Source organism: Plasmodium gonderi (genome assembly GCF_002157705.1).
Source record: "Plasmodium gonderi DNA, contig: Chr12, whole genome shotgun sequence".
Taxonomy (NCBI): domain Eukaryota; phylum Apicomplexa; class Aconoidasida; order Haemosporida; family Plasmodiidae; genus Plasmodium; species Plasmodium gonderi.
In genome coordinates, this window is record NW_021628937.1 from 2,909,316 (window position 1) to 2,926,893 (window position 17,578).

Consider the following 17,578-nt stretch of genomic DNA (forward strand, 5'->3'; position numbering starts at 1 on the left):
AAATTTTTTGGTGCTTTTCGGAAAAATATTTAGCCACAGAAAATAAAGCAAACCATTAAGGGATCCATGTATACTTACATTAAATAAGGAGAACATGTAGGATATGTAGCACAAGCAACATATGTAGATCATACGTATGATTTCTTTATTTTTCCGGATATATTCTCCACATTCGGTTAGTTAGCCAGCACAAATACGGTGGTCTGATCTACGAGAGCCAAATGCTCCTTAGTGATCTTTCTGAAAATTTGCTCATGTGGCATTGAAAATTGACAAAAAAAAAAAAAAAAAGTGATATATATTTAGCATCTTCTCATGTGTATTTACCAACGTATGCTCTCACACATATGCATATCAGTGAAATAATAGGTTATTATATACGTCATGGAGATTGTTGCAATGTGAAACTTTAGAAATATATGCACAATATATATATGTAAATCCGAAAAGGGGTAGATAATACATAACGGTGGTGCATAACAAAATAAGTGCGAGAAAAGAAAAAAAAAAAAAAAAATGCTTGAATGGGTTAAGTAAATGTAAAAAAAAAAAAAAAAAACATGTTCATGCAGTAAAGTTGAGATACACGTGTATACGTGTACCATTACAAGTGAGAAAATATTCTGTATTTGCACAAAATGTCAGAATAACAAAAATGCGACTTGCAAAAAATACGGACAGGAGAAAAAAAGTGATAGAGAAATATCGTAATAAAAATCATGCATGTGAAAAGCTAAAGGGTAGTGATATACACAAATATATATTATGTATATATATATATATATATATATATATATATACATACATAATGTGTACATTTTTGATGACTCTGAAAAGATAAAGGAGGCTAATGCATACAGTTAAAATATTGCAAGAACACATAAAATATACAAAAGGACGTAAAGGAGTGGCAAAGAGTTTTCCGTAAGTAGTTACAGCTTTACTTTTTTTTTTTTTTTTTTTTTTTTCTTTTTCGGGGGGGATGGAAGGAACTCTCATTTGAGAAAAGGGTAGAAGAATTTGGTACAGTTGTAGTGTATATATATTTGTATGTATATATACATATGTACACTTATATGCATAAGCATATGTATCGGGTTAATTGCGAATAGTAAAATTTTAGAGGGGAACAGAATCATATGATACCTATACCATTAAAATATAGCCCTCAGTGGATGCTGATTAGGATCATTCATATGCAGAGAAATTAAATAAGTTAGTGCAAATAAATTTTGTTGTAAAGGAATAAATTGCAAAGGTGTGAATTGCAAAGAGGCGCAGAACGGAGCGTTAAAATCGCCCTTTTTTTTTTTTTTTTTTTTTTTTTTCAAGATAACCTGCTGAGGTATATAAAACTATGCAGAAGAGAAGACAAAACAAAAGAAGAAAAAAAAAAAAAAAATATGGAAAAATATCGTGAATTTGCAGACGCAGCCACAGGAATAAACCCATTTTTGCCTGTATGGGTTAATAAGAAATTGAATGTTCACGAGAAGTTATTAAAATTTTTATTATTCCCCCTGGTAGTATGTCGATTTTGCTTTTTGTGTCTGACTTTAATATTTATGATTTTCCTAAACAGCATTTTGAACTTGTTCATATTTCAGTGTGTAAAGGATTTTTTTTATCACATAATACAGGGAATTTACTGTAGGTTGTTATTATTTTATTTAGGATTTTTTTATATAGATGAAGAGTATGCAAACTATAAAAGAGTTAGAATAAAATGTAATAAAAAGAAAATTCCATTTAGTTATGATGACTATGGTCATATATATTTGTCCAATTTTACGTCTTTTGTGGATATTTTATATTTAGCATTTCGATTAAATCCATTATTTGTCACTATTAATAAGAATGGAAGTTTATCACCTATGTTTTTTTTTGACTTAATAAAATTATCCTTACAATTTTCCATACCTAATAAGAAAGGAGAGTTTAAAAATATTGAACAAGTACATATATATGCCAAAAATAAAAAAATAAAATCTATTGTTATATTTCCCGAAGGAATGAAAAGTAACGGATCATGCATTCTTTTATGGAAAAATGAAATATTTATGAATTCAGAATATGTTATAAAACACAAATGTAATTTAATTGCATTTATCTACGAAACTAATTTAATTAATAAAAAATGGAATAATTTTTATACTTGTCCGCATACTGTTTTTAATCCTGTTATTCATATAATTCTTTTATGTTTTAATCTATACAACAAAATTAAAGTTGTGTGGTTAAGTGAAAAAGACATATCGGAATCGTTAAGAGAAATGAATTTCTCTTATAATGATGATCTTGTCCATTACCTGAGAAGTTTGATGGGTCTGATGAAGCCAACTGGTGGTACTCTAGTTAATGTCAAAGCTGATTTATTGGAAAAGTTTGTTAATTATTGGAATATGACCAGGAGCAAAACATACCTATAAAGGTTTAGTTCAGAAAATGGGTGGAGTCTATCGACAAAAGTTAAAGAACGAGAAGAAGAGGAAATATAATTTAATCTAGTTTAATTTAGTTTAATCTAGTTTAATTTAGTTTAATCTAGTTTAATTTAGTTTAATCTAGTTTAATTTAGTTTAATCTAGTTTAATTTAGTTTAATCTAGTTTAATTTAGTTTAATTTAGTTTATTTTAGTTTAATTTAATTCAATTTAATTTTTTTTTTTTTTTTTTTAAATTTTATACCCTTTAGAAAAACTTTAAATTCTGCACCTCCTCATTACCCCTCCACAACATTCCTAATTTAATCATCCCCACTTCATGCACACTCACTAAGAGACACATGACGAATATTCATTTGTTGTGTCTTAGAAAATGTCATTGTGGAAATCAGTCCCAACTAACGTGACAAAAAAATATGTACAGCATAAAATTTGGGGAAATTAATAAGTTTAAAACACCTAAACAAAGAATACACATAACGTTTTAATTTATATGCCCCTTTGGCTGATCCTTTATTCCATTCCATTTCTTGTATGCGTTGATAATACTACTTGTTCAAGTGTTCCTGTACTATTTATTATTTTTATTTTACAAAATTAGTTAATGCTACGTAAATTATTTTGTAAAGGATTTATTCCTTCAGCATAATCCACTTCAATTGGGGAATGACATCACCCCCTCACACACAAACTTTCCCCCTGAGATCATCATATATTTTTTTTTTTTTTTGTAAAACCGTGAATACTTCTCATATACCTTGAGTTGCTTGTAAAAAGGGAAGAAAAAAAAAAAAAAAAAAAAAGGAGTAATAAACATATCCATTTAAATCATGCAAAATGAACGTAGACATGCTCTTCAACATATGTAAGAAAGTATGCGTAAAAATTTTGCAAAGATTTATTCATTTTTATGAACATCCATGCATTTATACAAAGAAATGGTTCATATAAGTATAATTCAAAGTAGAGGATAGAAGGGAGCAATTTGTAAAAAAAAAAGAATACGTAACATTTAATGGAAAAGGAATAAAGAGACAAACGATTGATTGTAGATAGTTAAAATTGGAAAAAACATAAATTAGGGGTTCTGCTAATATACATGTATATTTTTGTTTGAAATACTTGTAAAAAAGAAGAAAAAAAATTTTTTTTTCTTAATGTTATTTTTAAAAATTGTTAAAAAAATAGTTGCACAAACACTTTTATTTACATGCTCAATTTTTTTTTTTTTTTTTTTTTGGTGAATGTTAGGTCTGATATTAATCTTGCACATTTTACGCAAGCTTGTGCTAACATAAATCTATTCCTATCAAGAGCAGACACATCATGGGTATATACATATTTATACATATTAAAAGGGTATTTTTTTTTTTTTTTTACTTTCAATTTTTTAGTGAATCCTTTTCCAATTAAATTTCAACTTGAAAGAATTAACATTACAAATGAAGCAAATAATTTTGTTTATACTAGCCATATTTATTTGTCATACTCATCACAATGTAGGACTGTGCCAAATGTGTACGAATGACATATGTAGAAGATGTTGTCATCCTACAAAAAATGGTGTTCTTCCTATGGAATTACTATCATAATGATTATCTTAGTATCCAATGCTTTCATTGCTACGACTTTCGTAGATATGACAATTTTTTCAATATTCTCCACCCCATATACACACGTTTTTTTATCTTTTTTTTTTTTTTTTTTTTACAGGCTGCGAAAATAATTTTCATAAAACGATTAGGGGAAATTATCACAGCGACAGCGTTTACTGCAGTATGTGTGATTGCAGTAACCCAAGTATAGGTATTTTTTGAAATAACATTGAATTCATATTGTACTCAGCATTTTATATATAATGTCTCTATAAATATATCCGTACATAAAAAATGTATGTTTATAAAAATTCTATCACTTACCCATTAAGGTCATTTAATGGGGGTGGTGGTGCAAGTTATAGAACCATAGACTCCTTGGCGCCTGGGGTGTAGTATGAGTATTATGCGCGGATAATTTAATATTCCCAGTAAATACATATATATATATATATGAGCACATTTCCACATGCAAGCGGTGTTTACTCCCTTTTCACAATAGGGTGTGGTTGGGTAGGAGACAAGTACGGGGAAGTTATGTGCACGAGTTGCTCATTTATCAATCATGCCTCTGTCAAGTATTATTTCCAAAAATAAAAATTGATAAAAATGCCATTTTGGTGTAGTCACTTTTTCTTCTTTGCGTACATACCTTTTTTTAATTAAATCTTTTTATCCTTTTTTCTTTCTTTCCTTTTTTTTTTTTTTTTTTTTATATGCAGAATAAAATATTTTGACATAGTTGGCTGTGGACATAAAATGAAAAGGGGAAATTTACTTAGTAGCACCTAAAGCAAATGGATGAAAAAGACACTGACAATGTTCAAGTGGGGGTTCTTCATAATATTTTGCATTTGTCCTATCCATACCATTTACCTGTTGACATGTTTTCAATTATTTTGTTTATTTATTTAATTTTTTTTTTTTTTTTTTTTTTTTTTTTTTTTCTGTTAATTATTTTAACATATCAATTTGCTTATTTTGCTAATAGTGCAACGTTCGCGTGGAAAAAAAGAAGAAAAGAAAAAAATATAATAATAAAGTAAAACATAAAATAATAATGATATATAAATAATAACATAACAATAAAAAATGGTACGGTAAAATGTGTGAATGTAATCAGATGCCTCAAAGAGTATCTTTTTTTTTTTTTGCCCCTTTTGTGTAAAAACGAAATATGTAAGTTTCTTAGCTACATTTACACGTGCATGAATCAGAATAAATCGACTTGGTAATATCCGACAGGGTACATTTTTGTCGCCTTCTTATGTACACTGGATCTGACACATAAGTGATAGTTGGCAAATGATACTTCTTATAATCTTTTGAATCAGAAATTTTTTTGAAAAAGGGACCTTGTGAATAACTTATGAGAGGTACTTCGTACAGTATATTTTTTGCATAAAATTCGCTGTCTATCTGATGATAATACAAAGGTGGATTATCGAAAGAATTTAACACGATGCGTTCTGTGGGTATATAAGGAAAGGTAGCGGGTTCTTCATTACTACAGAGTGTGTCTAATTCATTGTAAGTATATGTCCTCTCGGTGATTTTGATTTCTTCTTTTTCTGAAATGAAAATGAGACGGGAAAGGCATGTACATGGGCAGGAATATTCAAAGCCAAGCAGAGCTAAAAGAAATGTATGTCTATGCATATATATGTGTGCTTATGTTCGTTCGTATGCAATATATCTCTTTTGCTCTTCATGGTTTACGAGTAAACACAGAAGTACTATATAAATAAATGCAGGAACAAAAACACAAAAACGGTATGCGAGTAGAATCGCTAAGATGTTTCCATATTTGCTAAAAGTTTATCCTTACCACAACAACATTTGCATGAATTACAAGTTGAACATGCAGACTTCTTGAATAAATTCATTTTAACGATAGAAAATGTAATAATAGGTGGTAGAACTAAAATGGGAAAGGATTATATTTTTATTTTATTATTTTTTTTTTTTTTTTCTTTTTTTTGTTTTTCTTTTATGGGAGGGTGGTAGTGGTGGTTAAATGTAATACTTCTATATTCCACAACGACAGAATGTGAAATTATAAATTTAGATCCTCTAAATGCGAGTTAAGAATACTGCTTTAAAAAAAATAATAAAAAAGGGGATATATAAGCCCGTAGATACATATGAAAAACTGTAGGTGTAAATACAAGCCAATACTTGTGCGAAATAAGCAAAAATTGTGAAAAATTTTTAAGTAGGAATAATAAAAAAAATATATTTCACAAAAAGTTGGCTTGCTTTTTTTGATCTGATGTACAAGATTGACTCATAAATATAGACGCATTCGAAATAGTGTAGGTAGAACATGTTAAATGTGTTTATGCTAATGAATATTATTTTATCTAGCCATTTTTTTTTTTTTTTTTTTTGGGGTTTACTTTTTTTATTTTTCATTTTTTTTTTTTTTTTTTTTTATATAGCTAAAATGGAAAATATAACGCACAGATTGAGAACAATTAGCTAAAATGCACTTTGGAAAGCTATTTATAATTATTTTTATCTGTCTGTTCATAAATAAACCAATAAATTGCTCTTTTTTTTCTTCTTTTTTTTTTTTTTTTTTCTTTTTCTATTCTGTGTGTGTGTTATAATGGTATAACTACGAAAAATGGTACATGTAAAAACAAACTTAAGATATTTCTTTTCCTTATGTGTACCAAGAGCAAGACCCAAATATCAACTAGACATTACAATATTATTAAAAAAAAAATAAGGGTAAATTTTGCACACATGCATTTGATACTTTGGGTAATATCCTATTCTCCCACTTTATATGTATAATGTTATGAAGCAAAAATAAAGAAAAAAAAAAAAAAAAAAATGTACATATACATAATAACGCACACATATATTTAGTATTAAAAAAGGAGTAATAAGCTTAATACGAAATATGTAAAGCATAAACAAATGAGTTGTATGGAAAAAAAGAGTACTAAAACTGATAAAATGATGATAAGGAAAAGAGAAACTCATTATTTTAGCCAATTTCAATTGATTTAGTGATTTTTATTCAGCTCTTATTTGAATTCATTTTGTTGAATCACATTAAAATATAGATAGTAAGGGTTATCCTAGATAAATGAGAAAAATGTGTAAAAAGGCAAAACAGACATATTCAAACAATTATAGCAACATCATTTTGTTATTCTTTAAACTAGCGTTCAAAAATTTTTGTTTACATGGATGTACATAAAAACTTTTTTAGACGTTTTTTTGAAGGTACACACATAAGTATCCATTAGTGTGCATATATATGATAATGTAAAATTCAGTTTTACAGACATCTCACATTTTTAAAACATGTCATATTTTTTTTTTTTTTTTTTAATAGATTTTACATATACTATTTGTTACCTTGTTAGAACTTTGGATTATTTTAAGAAGTTAAAATATATTTATATTTTGCATGATCAAAAAATAGGATTTATCCATATGACCTTGTTGCATGAAATATATTTTTTTCTTTTTTTCGTTCACCACAAAGTTATGTTTAGGCAACTTTTTAGAAAAATATGCATGTACAACACTGTTCATCCTTTTCATTACATCTTTTAAAAGGGGTATAAAACATAGCCTCCCCATTTGGAAAAAGATTATAAAATTGTGAAGAAAAAAATGATAAATAGGTGCGCCTAAAAGGCTAAAAAAATGAAGAAAAGAAAAAATAAATAAATCGATAGATAAATCAATGCACTACTGCCCATTTTGGGATAATATATTTTTTCACATGTACACGTAAAACAAGTTCAACAAAATATAAGCATGTAAGGTTCCTTGTGATTTCTGAGAACACAATTTTTTGATGTAGCAAAAAAGAGCATGGTTATATTATGCTATTATACCTAATTCCCATGAAAATTTGAAAAAGGAAAAAAAAATATTAAATCCCCAAATATAGGAGAAAATTTGAAAAAATATATATATATATATATATATGTATATAAACGTCACGTAAAAAGAAAAAGCATGGTTCCTACGCCTCAAAAGTTAATCATTCATTACCACCATTGTTCTATACAAGGTGTTGGTGATATATTTATAGACTCCATAAATGTTCAATTGTTTTTTTTAAAAAAAGTTTTAAATTGTCCTTTCATACATCTGGTTCAAGAAGTACATCCGTTCAGCAACTATGGTTCTTACCCCTATGCTTTCAATACCCTAGAAGGAAATATTCTATTTGATGTGGAAATTATTGACTACATGAAAAATGTTAAAAAACAAATGCATTCGCTAAGCTTGTACTATTATGATGACCCTTATAGAAGAGGAGAGACGCATGCGTGTGTGCAAATATATATCCTATACCTCAGTTGCACATCTATAGTACCTCTTCTCCGCATGTGCGTATATTTTATTCTCCAAGCTACTATTGCTCTCGCTTATGTTGTCCCTTTTCAGATATACCTGTTTGACTCGATTGAGTATGAACCCTACTTTGGAGTAATAAATGAGCTGAAGGGAATCTTGGTATGTTTATATAACATGAAAATTCTGGTAAAAAAGACCCATTAGGATATATATTTTCAAACGAATACTTTTTTGTGTATATTTTCTGCACTTTTTATTCACAGTTATACTACCTCTGGGTAAATGACGAGATTTATAACAATTTTACCAAAAAGGTATATGAAAGTAGATTTTTTTATTTGTATTATGTTTATCTAACGAGGTAAAAATAAAAATGGATAGTTTTTTTTTTTTTTTTTTTTTTTTTCCTAATTATATTTTTTGTGGTTTAAAAGATGCATGTAAATATAACAAATGTGTACATGTTTATATATTTTTTACAGTGAAATATGCTAATTTTTCGTGATACTTAAAATTTTCTCCTTTTTTGCAGAAGGTTAAGACGAGAAAACTTTGAAAAGTGCCAAATGACTGGATTAAAGAATCATAATTTTGTTAGTTTTCTTTCATATATAAGATAATGACTGTGTCTGAGATGAATATAAAAAAAAAAAAAAAAAAAACTGAAATGCAAGCATAATCTATTTATTTGTTCACTTGTTTGTTTTTATAGAATATAACAAGGTTGAAGACAATTTTAAATATCTTGGACAACGTTTTATGCAATCGTGATAATTCCGCGCACGAAAAGCACGACATTTGTTATTTTGACTCTATGTGCTTTTCTGTTTTGTCCATACTTTATTCCATTCCCGCAAAATGTAAGGAAGAAATATTTTTATTAATGAGGTCTTGTTTGAACGTAGTTAAAGTGGTGTGGAAAAAGGAGGGATAAATGAGTGGAAAAAAAGGGAAATATAAACGGGGTTGAATAAAGGAGTGGGGGAAAAAAAAAAAAAAAAAAGTTTGAAAAAAAGGAGTAAAACATCGAGAACAGAAAGTGTCTCCAGACATGTCATCATTTTGTGAATTTGGAAAAAATGCCATAAAACAAAATGTTGCAAGAGTGATTAATTTTTATGTTGAAATATATCATACTAGGCCTGATTTTTCCCAGAGATTACCATGTCTGTTTTGTTATATGCCAAATGTGTGCTCTTTGCCTGAGTGCATATCAATGAAGTACACTTCACATGAGTACACTTTGTTTCACTCCACATTATCTCCACAGTGAACGAGGATCTGCAAGACGCTTTGCTCTCAAAGCCAAGTTTAATAGAATTTGTGAAGAGGCTCAACGAAAGGTACAAAGTATGGGAAAATGAAAAATCCTTTCTATTAGGTGTCACGGAAGCAAAGTGATGTGTTCATCTTTATGTAAGTAGACACATATTTCTACAACTGAAAGTTGAACAGCAAGATGAATGCGTAAGCTTAAAAAACCATATGCAGTTATCTTCTATTCGTTTTATTTTTCTCTCGCCACATATATATATATATATCTTATTTTTGCGCTTCCTTTTTTCGACGCTAATGAAGTAAACATTTTTTGAAACAATTTGATTTATTAAAAAGTAAAAATTTGAGTTGGATTTAAATTAAAAAAAAATGAGGTAGGGTTGGGAAGAGAGAGAAAAAAAAAGTCTGACAAACTAACAACTATCTTACCAAAAATGGACTGGTGAATCAAAATTAATGAGTGCAGCGCAATTTCAAACATTTTTTAAAAACTTATAATTTTTAGGGGTAATATGTTTCGTGTAAAAAAAAAAAAAAAAAAAAAAACTGAATGAGAAAAGTGTAATTTTTTTTTTTTTTCCGTTTTACCTGAACAGGTCAGGTCTATAACCATATTTTTTTAACCACCCTTCTCTTGCTGTTTGAAAAAAGGCCATTTTTGCCATCCTTGTGAATTTATAAATTCCCCTCGAATATCCGCCTTGTATGCATCTCATGCGTATTCTGTTAATTCCAACCTGGTGTTAAAAAAAAATAATATCATAACACATGTCTATATGAGCGGAATTTTATTTTGGAAAAATTAAAAAAAGAAAAAAAAAAATAATAATAATAATGTGTAAAATGGAATAATTTTTGTTTTTTATAGCAAATCGGTCATGTGATACAAGTGCTGTACTGATAGAGGTTTGTTGGCCCAGTTAAGACATCCTGTTGGTATATATGAGTTCTACGGAATTTTCATATTAACAGGCACAGTTGCTACCTAGGAGGGCGTTTTCATACTCATGGCTATCTCATCGAATTTTATATCTAAAGCTGATGTCATACCTTATTGTTAACTTTTATTTGTCCCTTAAAACCAAGGTTTTCAAAAATATTTTTGTAAACCCGTGTATTGACTTCAGATTCCATAAAGGCGCGCCTTGATAATATATCCCTGAACACTCTTCTATTGTAACTGGGAAATCCTAGAGGTACTTGGTTCAGATAAGGTCCTGGATTTCTTGCTGCCATTTATGTTATTTATTAGAAAATTGAGGAAAGAGACGACTACAGGAATGTACAATTCAGAGTGAGGGTGAGAAAGAGATAGGGGTTGAGAATGGGTAAAAAAAAAAAAAAATAATAAAAATACACCTATGAATGAATTATATACAGATGATACCCCCTACTAAATTAATTCATTTAAAAATGTTGCATAGAGCAGATAATAAAATTGAAAAAAAAAAAAAAAAAAAAAAAAAAAAAAAACACCTCAAAGAAATAAATTTTATTTTTTATTTTTTTTTCCAAATGTTCATTCAAAAGGGATGATGTGTAATAAGGCACTAGAGATATGAACTTTCATATTCCATGAGTACAATACACATCACGCTCAAATCATATACATTCGTGAATAAACCAAGTATTGTAGAAAAAGTATTTTTCTGCCCTTGACAAATCCGTAGAAATATAAGTGCTTCTCTTCTTTGTGTGAAAAAAAACACTCGAAAAAACTTTTTCTTTTTCCCCCCGTTCTTTGCCATTTTAAGCAATGGTCGTGAAGTTAAACATTTGGCTTAATACACTCGAATGAATTTTTCCTTTAAAGAAGACATGAAAATTTGATCACGATTTATGATCTCTTGCATTAGGAATGAATATGACAACTCGACATTGTCTCTACACAAAGATTGTGAAATTTCTTAATGTGCAGGGTAAAAAAAAGAATACACATGAAGAATGAATCACACATCTAACCTTTTTGGCCATCTTATATGCATCCATAGAATAAATAGAATTACCACATTAAAAAATAAAGATCATCATATACAAAAATTGTTGTATTGTTATATCAGGGGAGGGAAAATATCAGCCATTCGGGGTAACCTTTACATATGGATCATATCACTACTTATGTGTGTACTCCTTAATGTGAGACACATGATACGGAACTTATCAACGAATATTAAGCTTTCTACATATATGTAAATTTGGCAATAAAAACGTTACTCATGTTTTAAAAAAAAAAAAAAAAAAAAAAAAAAATGAACGTATAAGTTGTAATGGAAAACACTTAAGTATTTCCGTGTTATGCATTAAACAAAATTGGAAAACTAAAAATTTTAATATCCTATTTTCTGATAAAAATTATTAATTTGGAGTAATACAAAAAAAAAGAAAATAAAATATGAAAAAAAAAAAAAAAAAAAAAAAAAGAGTTCGCATGGAACGCAGAAAAAATAAAATGAGGAATGAATATATATATTCTTACACAATTCTGCATGGAGCACCATCGTGAAGCGTTATTATGCTGATGTATGTACTACAGCTAAAAGTGAATCAAGGTTTATGTCCATTACTATTTTTCGTTAATCAAGGGTTGTGACAAAGTGGTATATATATATATATATATATACACATGTATACTTGTTCATCCACACACAAGGAAAATTTGAGAAATCATACTAGAGTAATCCTTTTTACCAAGTGGTTCATCTAACGATTAATGGCACTGAAAAGAAAACTAAAGAAAAAAAGCTACTTTTTGGAGACAAATTTTGGCTTAATGGATACCATTTTTATCTTTTTGTTGTTAATTGTTTGCGAACTTATGGTGCATAAATTTTTTATGCATTTCTGAACGATTAAAAAGCTTTGATTTTTTTCTTTAATATTTAAAACATCTAACAAGGTTAAGATATTCATTTTCCCATTATTTTTTTCAATAAGCTTTAATAGAATTTTTGAACAATTTTCTTCTTTTATTTGTAGTTCTTTATTTCGAATTTTTTCTTTAATAAATTCATTGATATTGTAGCTTTTAGTATTTTTTTGTGAGGGGTTATTTTTGTTTTGTTTTATATTTTGTTCTTCATCGTCATCATCATCGTTATCATCATCATCATCATTATCATCATCATCATCATCATCGTTATCATCATCATCATCGTCATCATCATCCTCATCCTCATCATCTTCATCATCGTTATCCTCATCTTGAGCGCAGCGTTTATTTTTTTGTAATTTGTTCATAACAATATTTTTTTTCGTTTTCGACCCTCTGTTGTCTATTACCCTTTTTTGTGATTCACTTTTTAGTATCATTTTTTTAGAAGGTAAAGTTTTTCCGGACGCACTTCTGCTATCATGTACATCTACTTCATCCTCATCCTCTTCATCACCCTCCTCCTCGTCATCTTCATCATCATCAGAATATTGCAAAAGTTCATCATCCTCTTCATCGTGAATTTGTTGTTTTAATAAGGATTTCATAGCTTGACCGTATGAAGTCAATCGTGAAATATCATTATCAGAATTATTATCCGAATCTTCATTATCTTCATTATTATCATCGCCATTAAATTCTTCCTGTCCAGAATCATCTAAATTTATGTCTTCGTCATCACTTTTTTTTCCATCATGATTATAATCCCAATTAACTTTATTTTTTCTAAGAGATGTAATGGACAATGCTGAATTAACATAATCAATTTCGTCGTTATTTTCTCTCATTCTTAATTTGTATAAATTTTTTAATCTTTTTTTTTCTTGTCTTTTTAATCCTAAATCATCATCTTCATATGATGAGTAGGATGAATCTGAATTTAAGATTTTATTTTTATTTTTTTTTTTATTATTTTCTTCTTTTCCTTTTGAACTTATTTTCATAAGTTCTTCTTTATTTTTTAGACGCTCAATTATTTCATCTAATCTTTTGTTATTTTGTTCTGCTTTCTGTTTTTCTTGTATATTATTCTCTAAATTAAATTTACTCAACGTTTTGGCTGACAGATCTGGTTCAAAAACATGCCAACTAGAAACTGGGTAAATGTCCGAGTATTCATCATTTTCAATTAATACAAAAAACACATCTGTATCCATGTTGCACTTTTTTGATATATACGATTTATGACTTGTCTTTCCTTTATTGTTTGTTGAATTTTTTAGTAACCAGTAAAAAGCATTGTTGTTCTTATCCTTTTCATCCGAGTTCTCACAATTTCCATCCTTCGACTAGTGAAAGGTTTGAACGTAAAAATGAGGTGTGAAGTTTTTTATATGTCACTTTTGCAATGTACATGGAAAGTGTTATGAGAGCTCAATTCATACTACAACCAGCAGATGGCCATTCTATTGTTTGCACGGACAAGTATTTGCGTGTGGAGTTGGGCATTGGAGGGCATGCAAGTATGGTACACACAAGAATATATGCACATATACACACAAGAATATATGCACATATACACACGAGAATATATGCACATATACACACGAGCATATAAGCACTTATACACACGCGCAACAAGGCTTGCATATTTTTCCCTTACTATAAACGTCACCGGGTCAGCCAATTTGTTAATCTCCCGATTGTCCGTAAAACGGGAAATCAGATATTTCACATTGTCATCCGGCTTATTTATTCTTATTCTTTTGTTTCCATATTTGGACAGCGTGAAATCAGAGAATTTTAAGGGTTCCCCTGATTCGATCATTTTCAATATTTTCTTTCAAGTGACAATTGGAGTTCATGACTCATTTTCGTTACAATTACATTTGGATTTTCCCTCACAAATCAACTTTAACATTTCTTCAAAATTTTATTTATGGCTCAGGGAAGTATATTACATTCAAACGCTTTTGCATTATCAATGAAGCATGGAATTGTGATGAAGATATGCAAGAAAAAAAAAAAAAAAAAAAAAAAAAAAAAGCAAAAAAAAAAAAAAGAAAGAAAACAATGAGTTAAGCATACAGAGGTATGGGTTAAAAATTGCTGAAAAGAATAAAATTGTGTTGAAAAAACAAATTGCAATGTTCATGAGAAATGCGTAAAAAAAAATAACTAATGGGGGATAATAAAAATTAACACAAAAGTTTAACAAAGCGGGTAACAGGGTAACGCAAAGCTGACCAAAAAAGCACAAATAAAAAAAAATCAATTAAAGCAAGTGCTCAGAAACATTAGCATGAGAAAAAAAAAAAAAAAAGAAGGCAACTGTTAAATGGGGATTAAAATAAATGGGCAATTATAACATTATAAAAATCCTAATGCTGGATTATACTGAGTTCGCGCTAATACCACCACTAAAATATACATTATAAACACATACGGTCCTGAATGAAACCATATGGCACTTGTGCAAATTTGAGAGGAAATATTTTTTTTTTTTTTTTTTTTTTTTTTTTTATAATTGTATTGCAGTTTGCAATTATTAGCATATTTTAACAACATATATTCATAAATTCTTTCGCCATCCCATAAATCGGAAAACGTAACAGAAAATTCTTTAAGCAAAATTCCATAATATATTCTCATATTAATTTGAAAAAAGCAGAAAAATTTCACTCATACAAGTCCATATGGGGACTTACAAATTTTGTATATGCATATCTACAATATATATATATATGTAACATATGCTTATCCAAAGTATATAAAAAAAGAATAAAATTAAAAATAAAATGATTTAATATATGTACTATGTCACTTATAAACAGAACCCAAATGGCGCTAAAAAGTACTAAAAAAAGAACAATAGCAAAGAAGGCTCCCCAAAAGAATGCCACAACCAAAACAAAAAGCAAAGAACAAAACTTCGTATACCCAAAGGAAGAAGATCTTTTGAATTATAACCCGTTTATGACAAAAGAGGAAATAAAGCCATTTGAATTAAACATAGAAAATGAAGAAATAAGTGATGAGGAAGAGATAGAAAAAGGTAAAATGTGAACAAATTTATCAAGTTGTGAAAAAAAGACAAAGCTTTTTAATTATTTTGGCCTTTTTTTGCCCGTTTTTAACCGCTTTTTACTTTTTTTTTTCCCTGTAGATTCGTTTAAGGAGCTTTTAAAAAGAAGAATAAAAAAAATGAACCAGAAAGTGAGGAAACATCATAAGAGGGACTCTAACCTTAGGTAAATACCAACTCTGAACATTTCTGTAATTATAGTGTACTTATGCATATACAGGTTTATATGTAAGAGAATGTCCTATGAGGAGTGTAGCTGAACACTTGTTTTTATCACACATACACAAACACCCATACGTACATTTAATGAATAAAGAGAGTGAAAAAAGGCTATAACAAGGAACAATTCCTTCATTGCTGCATTTTGCATAGCAATAGTGCCATATGAAATTGATTTTGTTTGTGATATTCTAAATGTATTGAGAAGAATTTGCCAATTGAGCAAGATATACATTTTTGACTTTACATTTTTAGCCTTACATGTTTATCCTCATATGATTAACCTCACATGTTTAACCTCACATGTTTAACCTCACATGTTTAACCTCACATGTTTAACTTCACATGTTTAACCTCACATGTTTAACCTCACATGTTTGTATATAATTACACACACCTCTCTCTTCTGAAACTGCACCCCCACATGAAATACATTTTTCTCGTCCCTTATATAGAAAAAGACACGAAGTGGGCATCGAAATTTCGGGGAAAAGTTGGTTTGAAAATAAACTACTAAATGACGTTCCTCGAAAGCTAACAATATGTTAAGGGAGACATGATAAATAATTAAAAGAAAAGAAAAAATATAATAAAAAATTAAAATAAAAAAAAAAAAAAAAGAATAATAAAAATAAAAATATTCTGGTCCATGTATCATACAGGAAGAATTTATCATTTATGCATTAATTTTATTCTATCGATATAATGGAATACATATAAAGGAATATTTTAAGCCCGTTTTCCATCCTATTCATTTATCACTTTGGAAATAATGCCGTACATGATGTACTTAATACACCTCGTTATTAATATTTAAATTTTTTTTTTTTTTTTTTTTTTATGTAATTGCATATTTAATAAAATCAGTCTTTTTTTGTTCAGTATATATTTTATATCAATTTCTTTGCATTTGCTATAAATCCCTATAGCAACAATTTTAAAAAAGAGCGTCATGACGTTTAAACAATTTTGTTGCCAAAACCTAGCAGATTAAAAATAACCCTTTAATTTTTTACTTTTTTAAAGTGTATAACAGATCTTATATGTATCAAAAAGCATGTTTGTGTGAAAAATTCTAATTCACGTTTTATCTCTTAATTATAATGGAATTGCACGAAAGTGTAATACAATTTAATATGTAAACGAAATAGTGAGATGCGGTAGGGATATATATAAATATCCTTTCAATTTACCTTAAGATATCTTTTCTTCCCCTCAACGTTTTCCCATTTTGTTTCTTAAGCGAAATGGTTATGAATGTGCTTTAAAAATGTGATATTATAAATTTTGATATGTATGGTTTTTTAGTTTTGGTTTGGTTTGTTTTGATTTATATTGTTTTATTTTTTTTTATATTGTTATATTTTTTTTTATATTGTTTTATTTTTTTTTATAGACAAAAAAAAAAAAAAAAAAAAAAAAAAAAATTTTAAAAAATTTTTTTTTTTAAAATAAAAAAAAAAAAAAACAAAATATTAATTTTAGAAAAAAAATTAAATGAAAAAAAAANNNTTTCTTTAAAATAACATTATAAATTTTTTTTTTCCCCTAAAAGTTTTCCCATTTTTTTTTTTAGGGGAAATGTTTTAAAAATTGTTTTAAAAATTTGTTTTTTAAATTTTTAATATTTTTTGTTTTTTTTTTTTTGTTTTGTTTTTTTTTTTTTTTTTTTTTTTTTTTTTTTTTTTTTTTTTTTTTTTTTTTTTTATTTTTTTTTTTTTTTTTATAAAAAAAAAAAAAAAAAAAAAAAAAAAAA

General features: G+C 28.0%; 7 protein-coding genes across 7 annotated transcripts; 4 read left to right on the forward strand and 3 right to left on the reverse strand.

The window, feature by feature from the left end:
• Window positions 1–1,403: 1,403 nt before the first annotated feature.
• PGO_126080 (hypothetical protein, conserved) lies at window positions 1,404–2,429 on the forward strand (the record flags this gene model as incomplete). The annotated part of the gene is made up of 1 exon (XM_028689398.1): window positions 1,404–2,429. The coding sequence occupies one exon, from the start codon at window positions 1,404–1,406 to the stop codon at window positions 2,427–2,429; it is 1,026 nt and encodes a 341-aa protein (XP_028545199.1).
• A 1,457-nt stretch (window positions 2,430–3,886) lies between these two features.
• On the forward strand, window positions 3,887–4,831 carry PGO_126090 (hypothetical protein; the record flags this gene model as incomplete). Its single annotated transcript, XM_028689399.1, has 4 exons — window positions 3,887–4,007; window positions 4,158–4,250; window positions 4,542–4,617; window positions 4,762–4,831. The coding sequence occupies 4 exons, from the start codon at window positions 3,887–3,889 to the stop codon at window positions 4,829–4,831; spliced, it is 360 nt and encodes a 119-aa protein (XP_028545200.1).
• A 396-nt stretch (window positions 4,832–5,227) lies between these two features.
• PGO_126100 (hypothetical protein, conserved) lies at window positions 5,228–5,925 on the reverse strand (the record flags this gene model as incomplete). The annotated part of the gene is made up of 2 exons (XM_028689400.1): window positions 5,228–5,610; window positions 5,868–5,925. 2 exons carry the CDS (start codon window positions 5,923–5,925, stop codon window positions 5,228–5,230), a joined length of 441 nt encoding a protein of 146 aa, XP_028545201.1.
• Window positions 5,926–8,026: 2,101 nt separating this feature from the next.
• On the forward strand, window positions 8,027–9,772 carry PGO_126110 (hypothetical protein; the record flags this gene model as incomplete). The annotated part of the gene is made up of 6 exons (XM_028689401.1): window positions 8,027–8,272; window positions 8,462–8,530; window positions 8,635–8,732; window positions 8,904–8,964; window positions 9,084–9,231; window positions 9,642–9,772. 6 exons carry the CDS (start codon window positions 8,027–8,029, stop codon window positions 9,770–9,772), a joined length of 753 nt encoding a protein of 250 aa, XP_028545202.1.
• Window positions 9,773–10,233: 461 nt separating this feature from the next.
• PGO_126120 (mitochondrial ribosomal protein S14 precursor) lies at window positions 10,234–10,885 on the reverse strand (the record flags this gene model as incomplete). The annotated part of the gene is made up of 2 exons (XM_028689402.1): window positions 10,234–10,386; window positions 10,700–10,885. 2 exons carry the CDS (start codon window positions 10,883–10,885, stop codon window positions 10,234–10,236), a joined length of 339 nt encoding a protein of 112 aa, XP_028545203.1.
• Window positions 10,886–12,391: 1,506 nt separating this feature from the next.
• On the reverse strand, window positions 12,392–14,346 carry PGO_126130 (hypothetical protein, conserved; the record flags this gene model as incomplete). The annotated part of the gene is made up of 2 exons (XM_028689403.1): window positions 12,392–13,867; window positions 14,182–14,346. 2 exons carry the CDS (start codon window positions 14,344–14,346, stop codon window positions 12,392–12,394), a joined length of 1,641 nt encoding a protein of 546 aa, XP_028545204.1.
• A 1,013-nt stretch (window positions 14,347–15,359) lies between these two features.
• On the forward strand, window positions 15,360–16,371 carry PGO_126140 (hypothetical protein, conserved; the record flags this gene model as incomplete). The annotated part of the gene is made up of 3 exons (XM_028689404.1): window positions 15,360–15,573; window positions 15,685–15,769; window positions 16,278–16,371. The coding sequence occupies 3 exons, from the start codon at window positions 15,360–15,362 to the stop codon at window positions 16,369–16,371; spliced, it is 393 nt and encodes a 130-aa protein (XP_028545205.1).
• Between the last annotated feature and the right edge of the window lie 1,207 nt (window positions 16,372–17,578).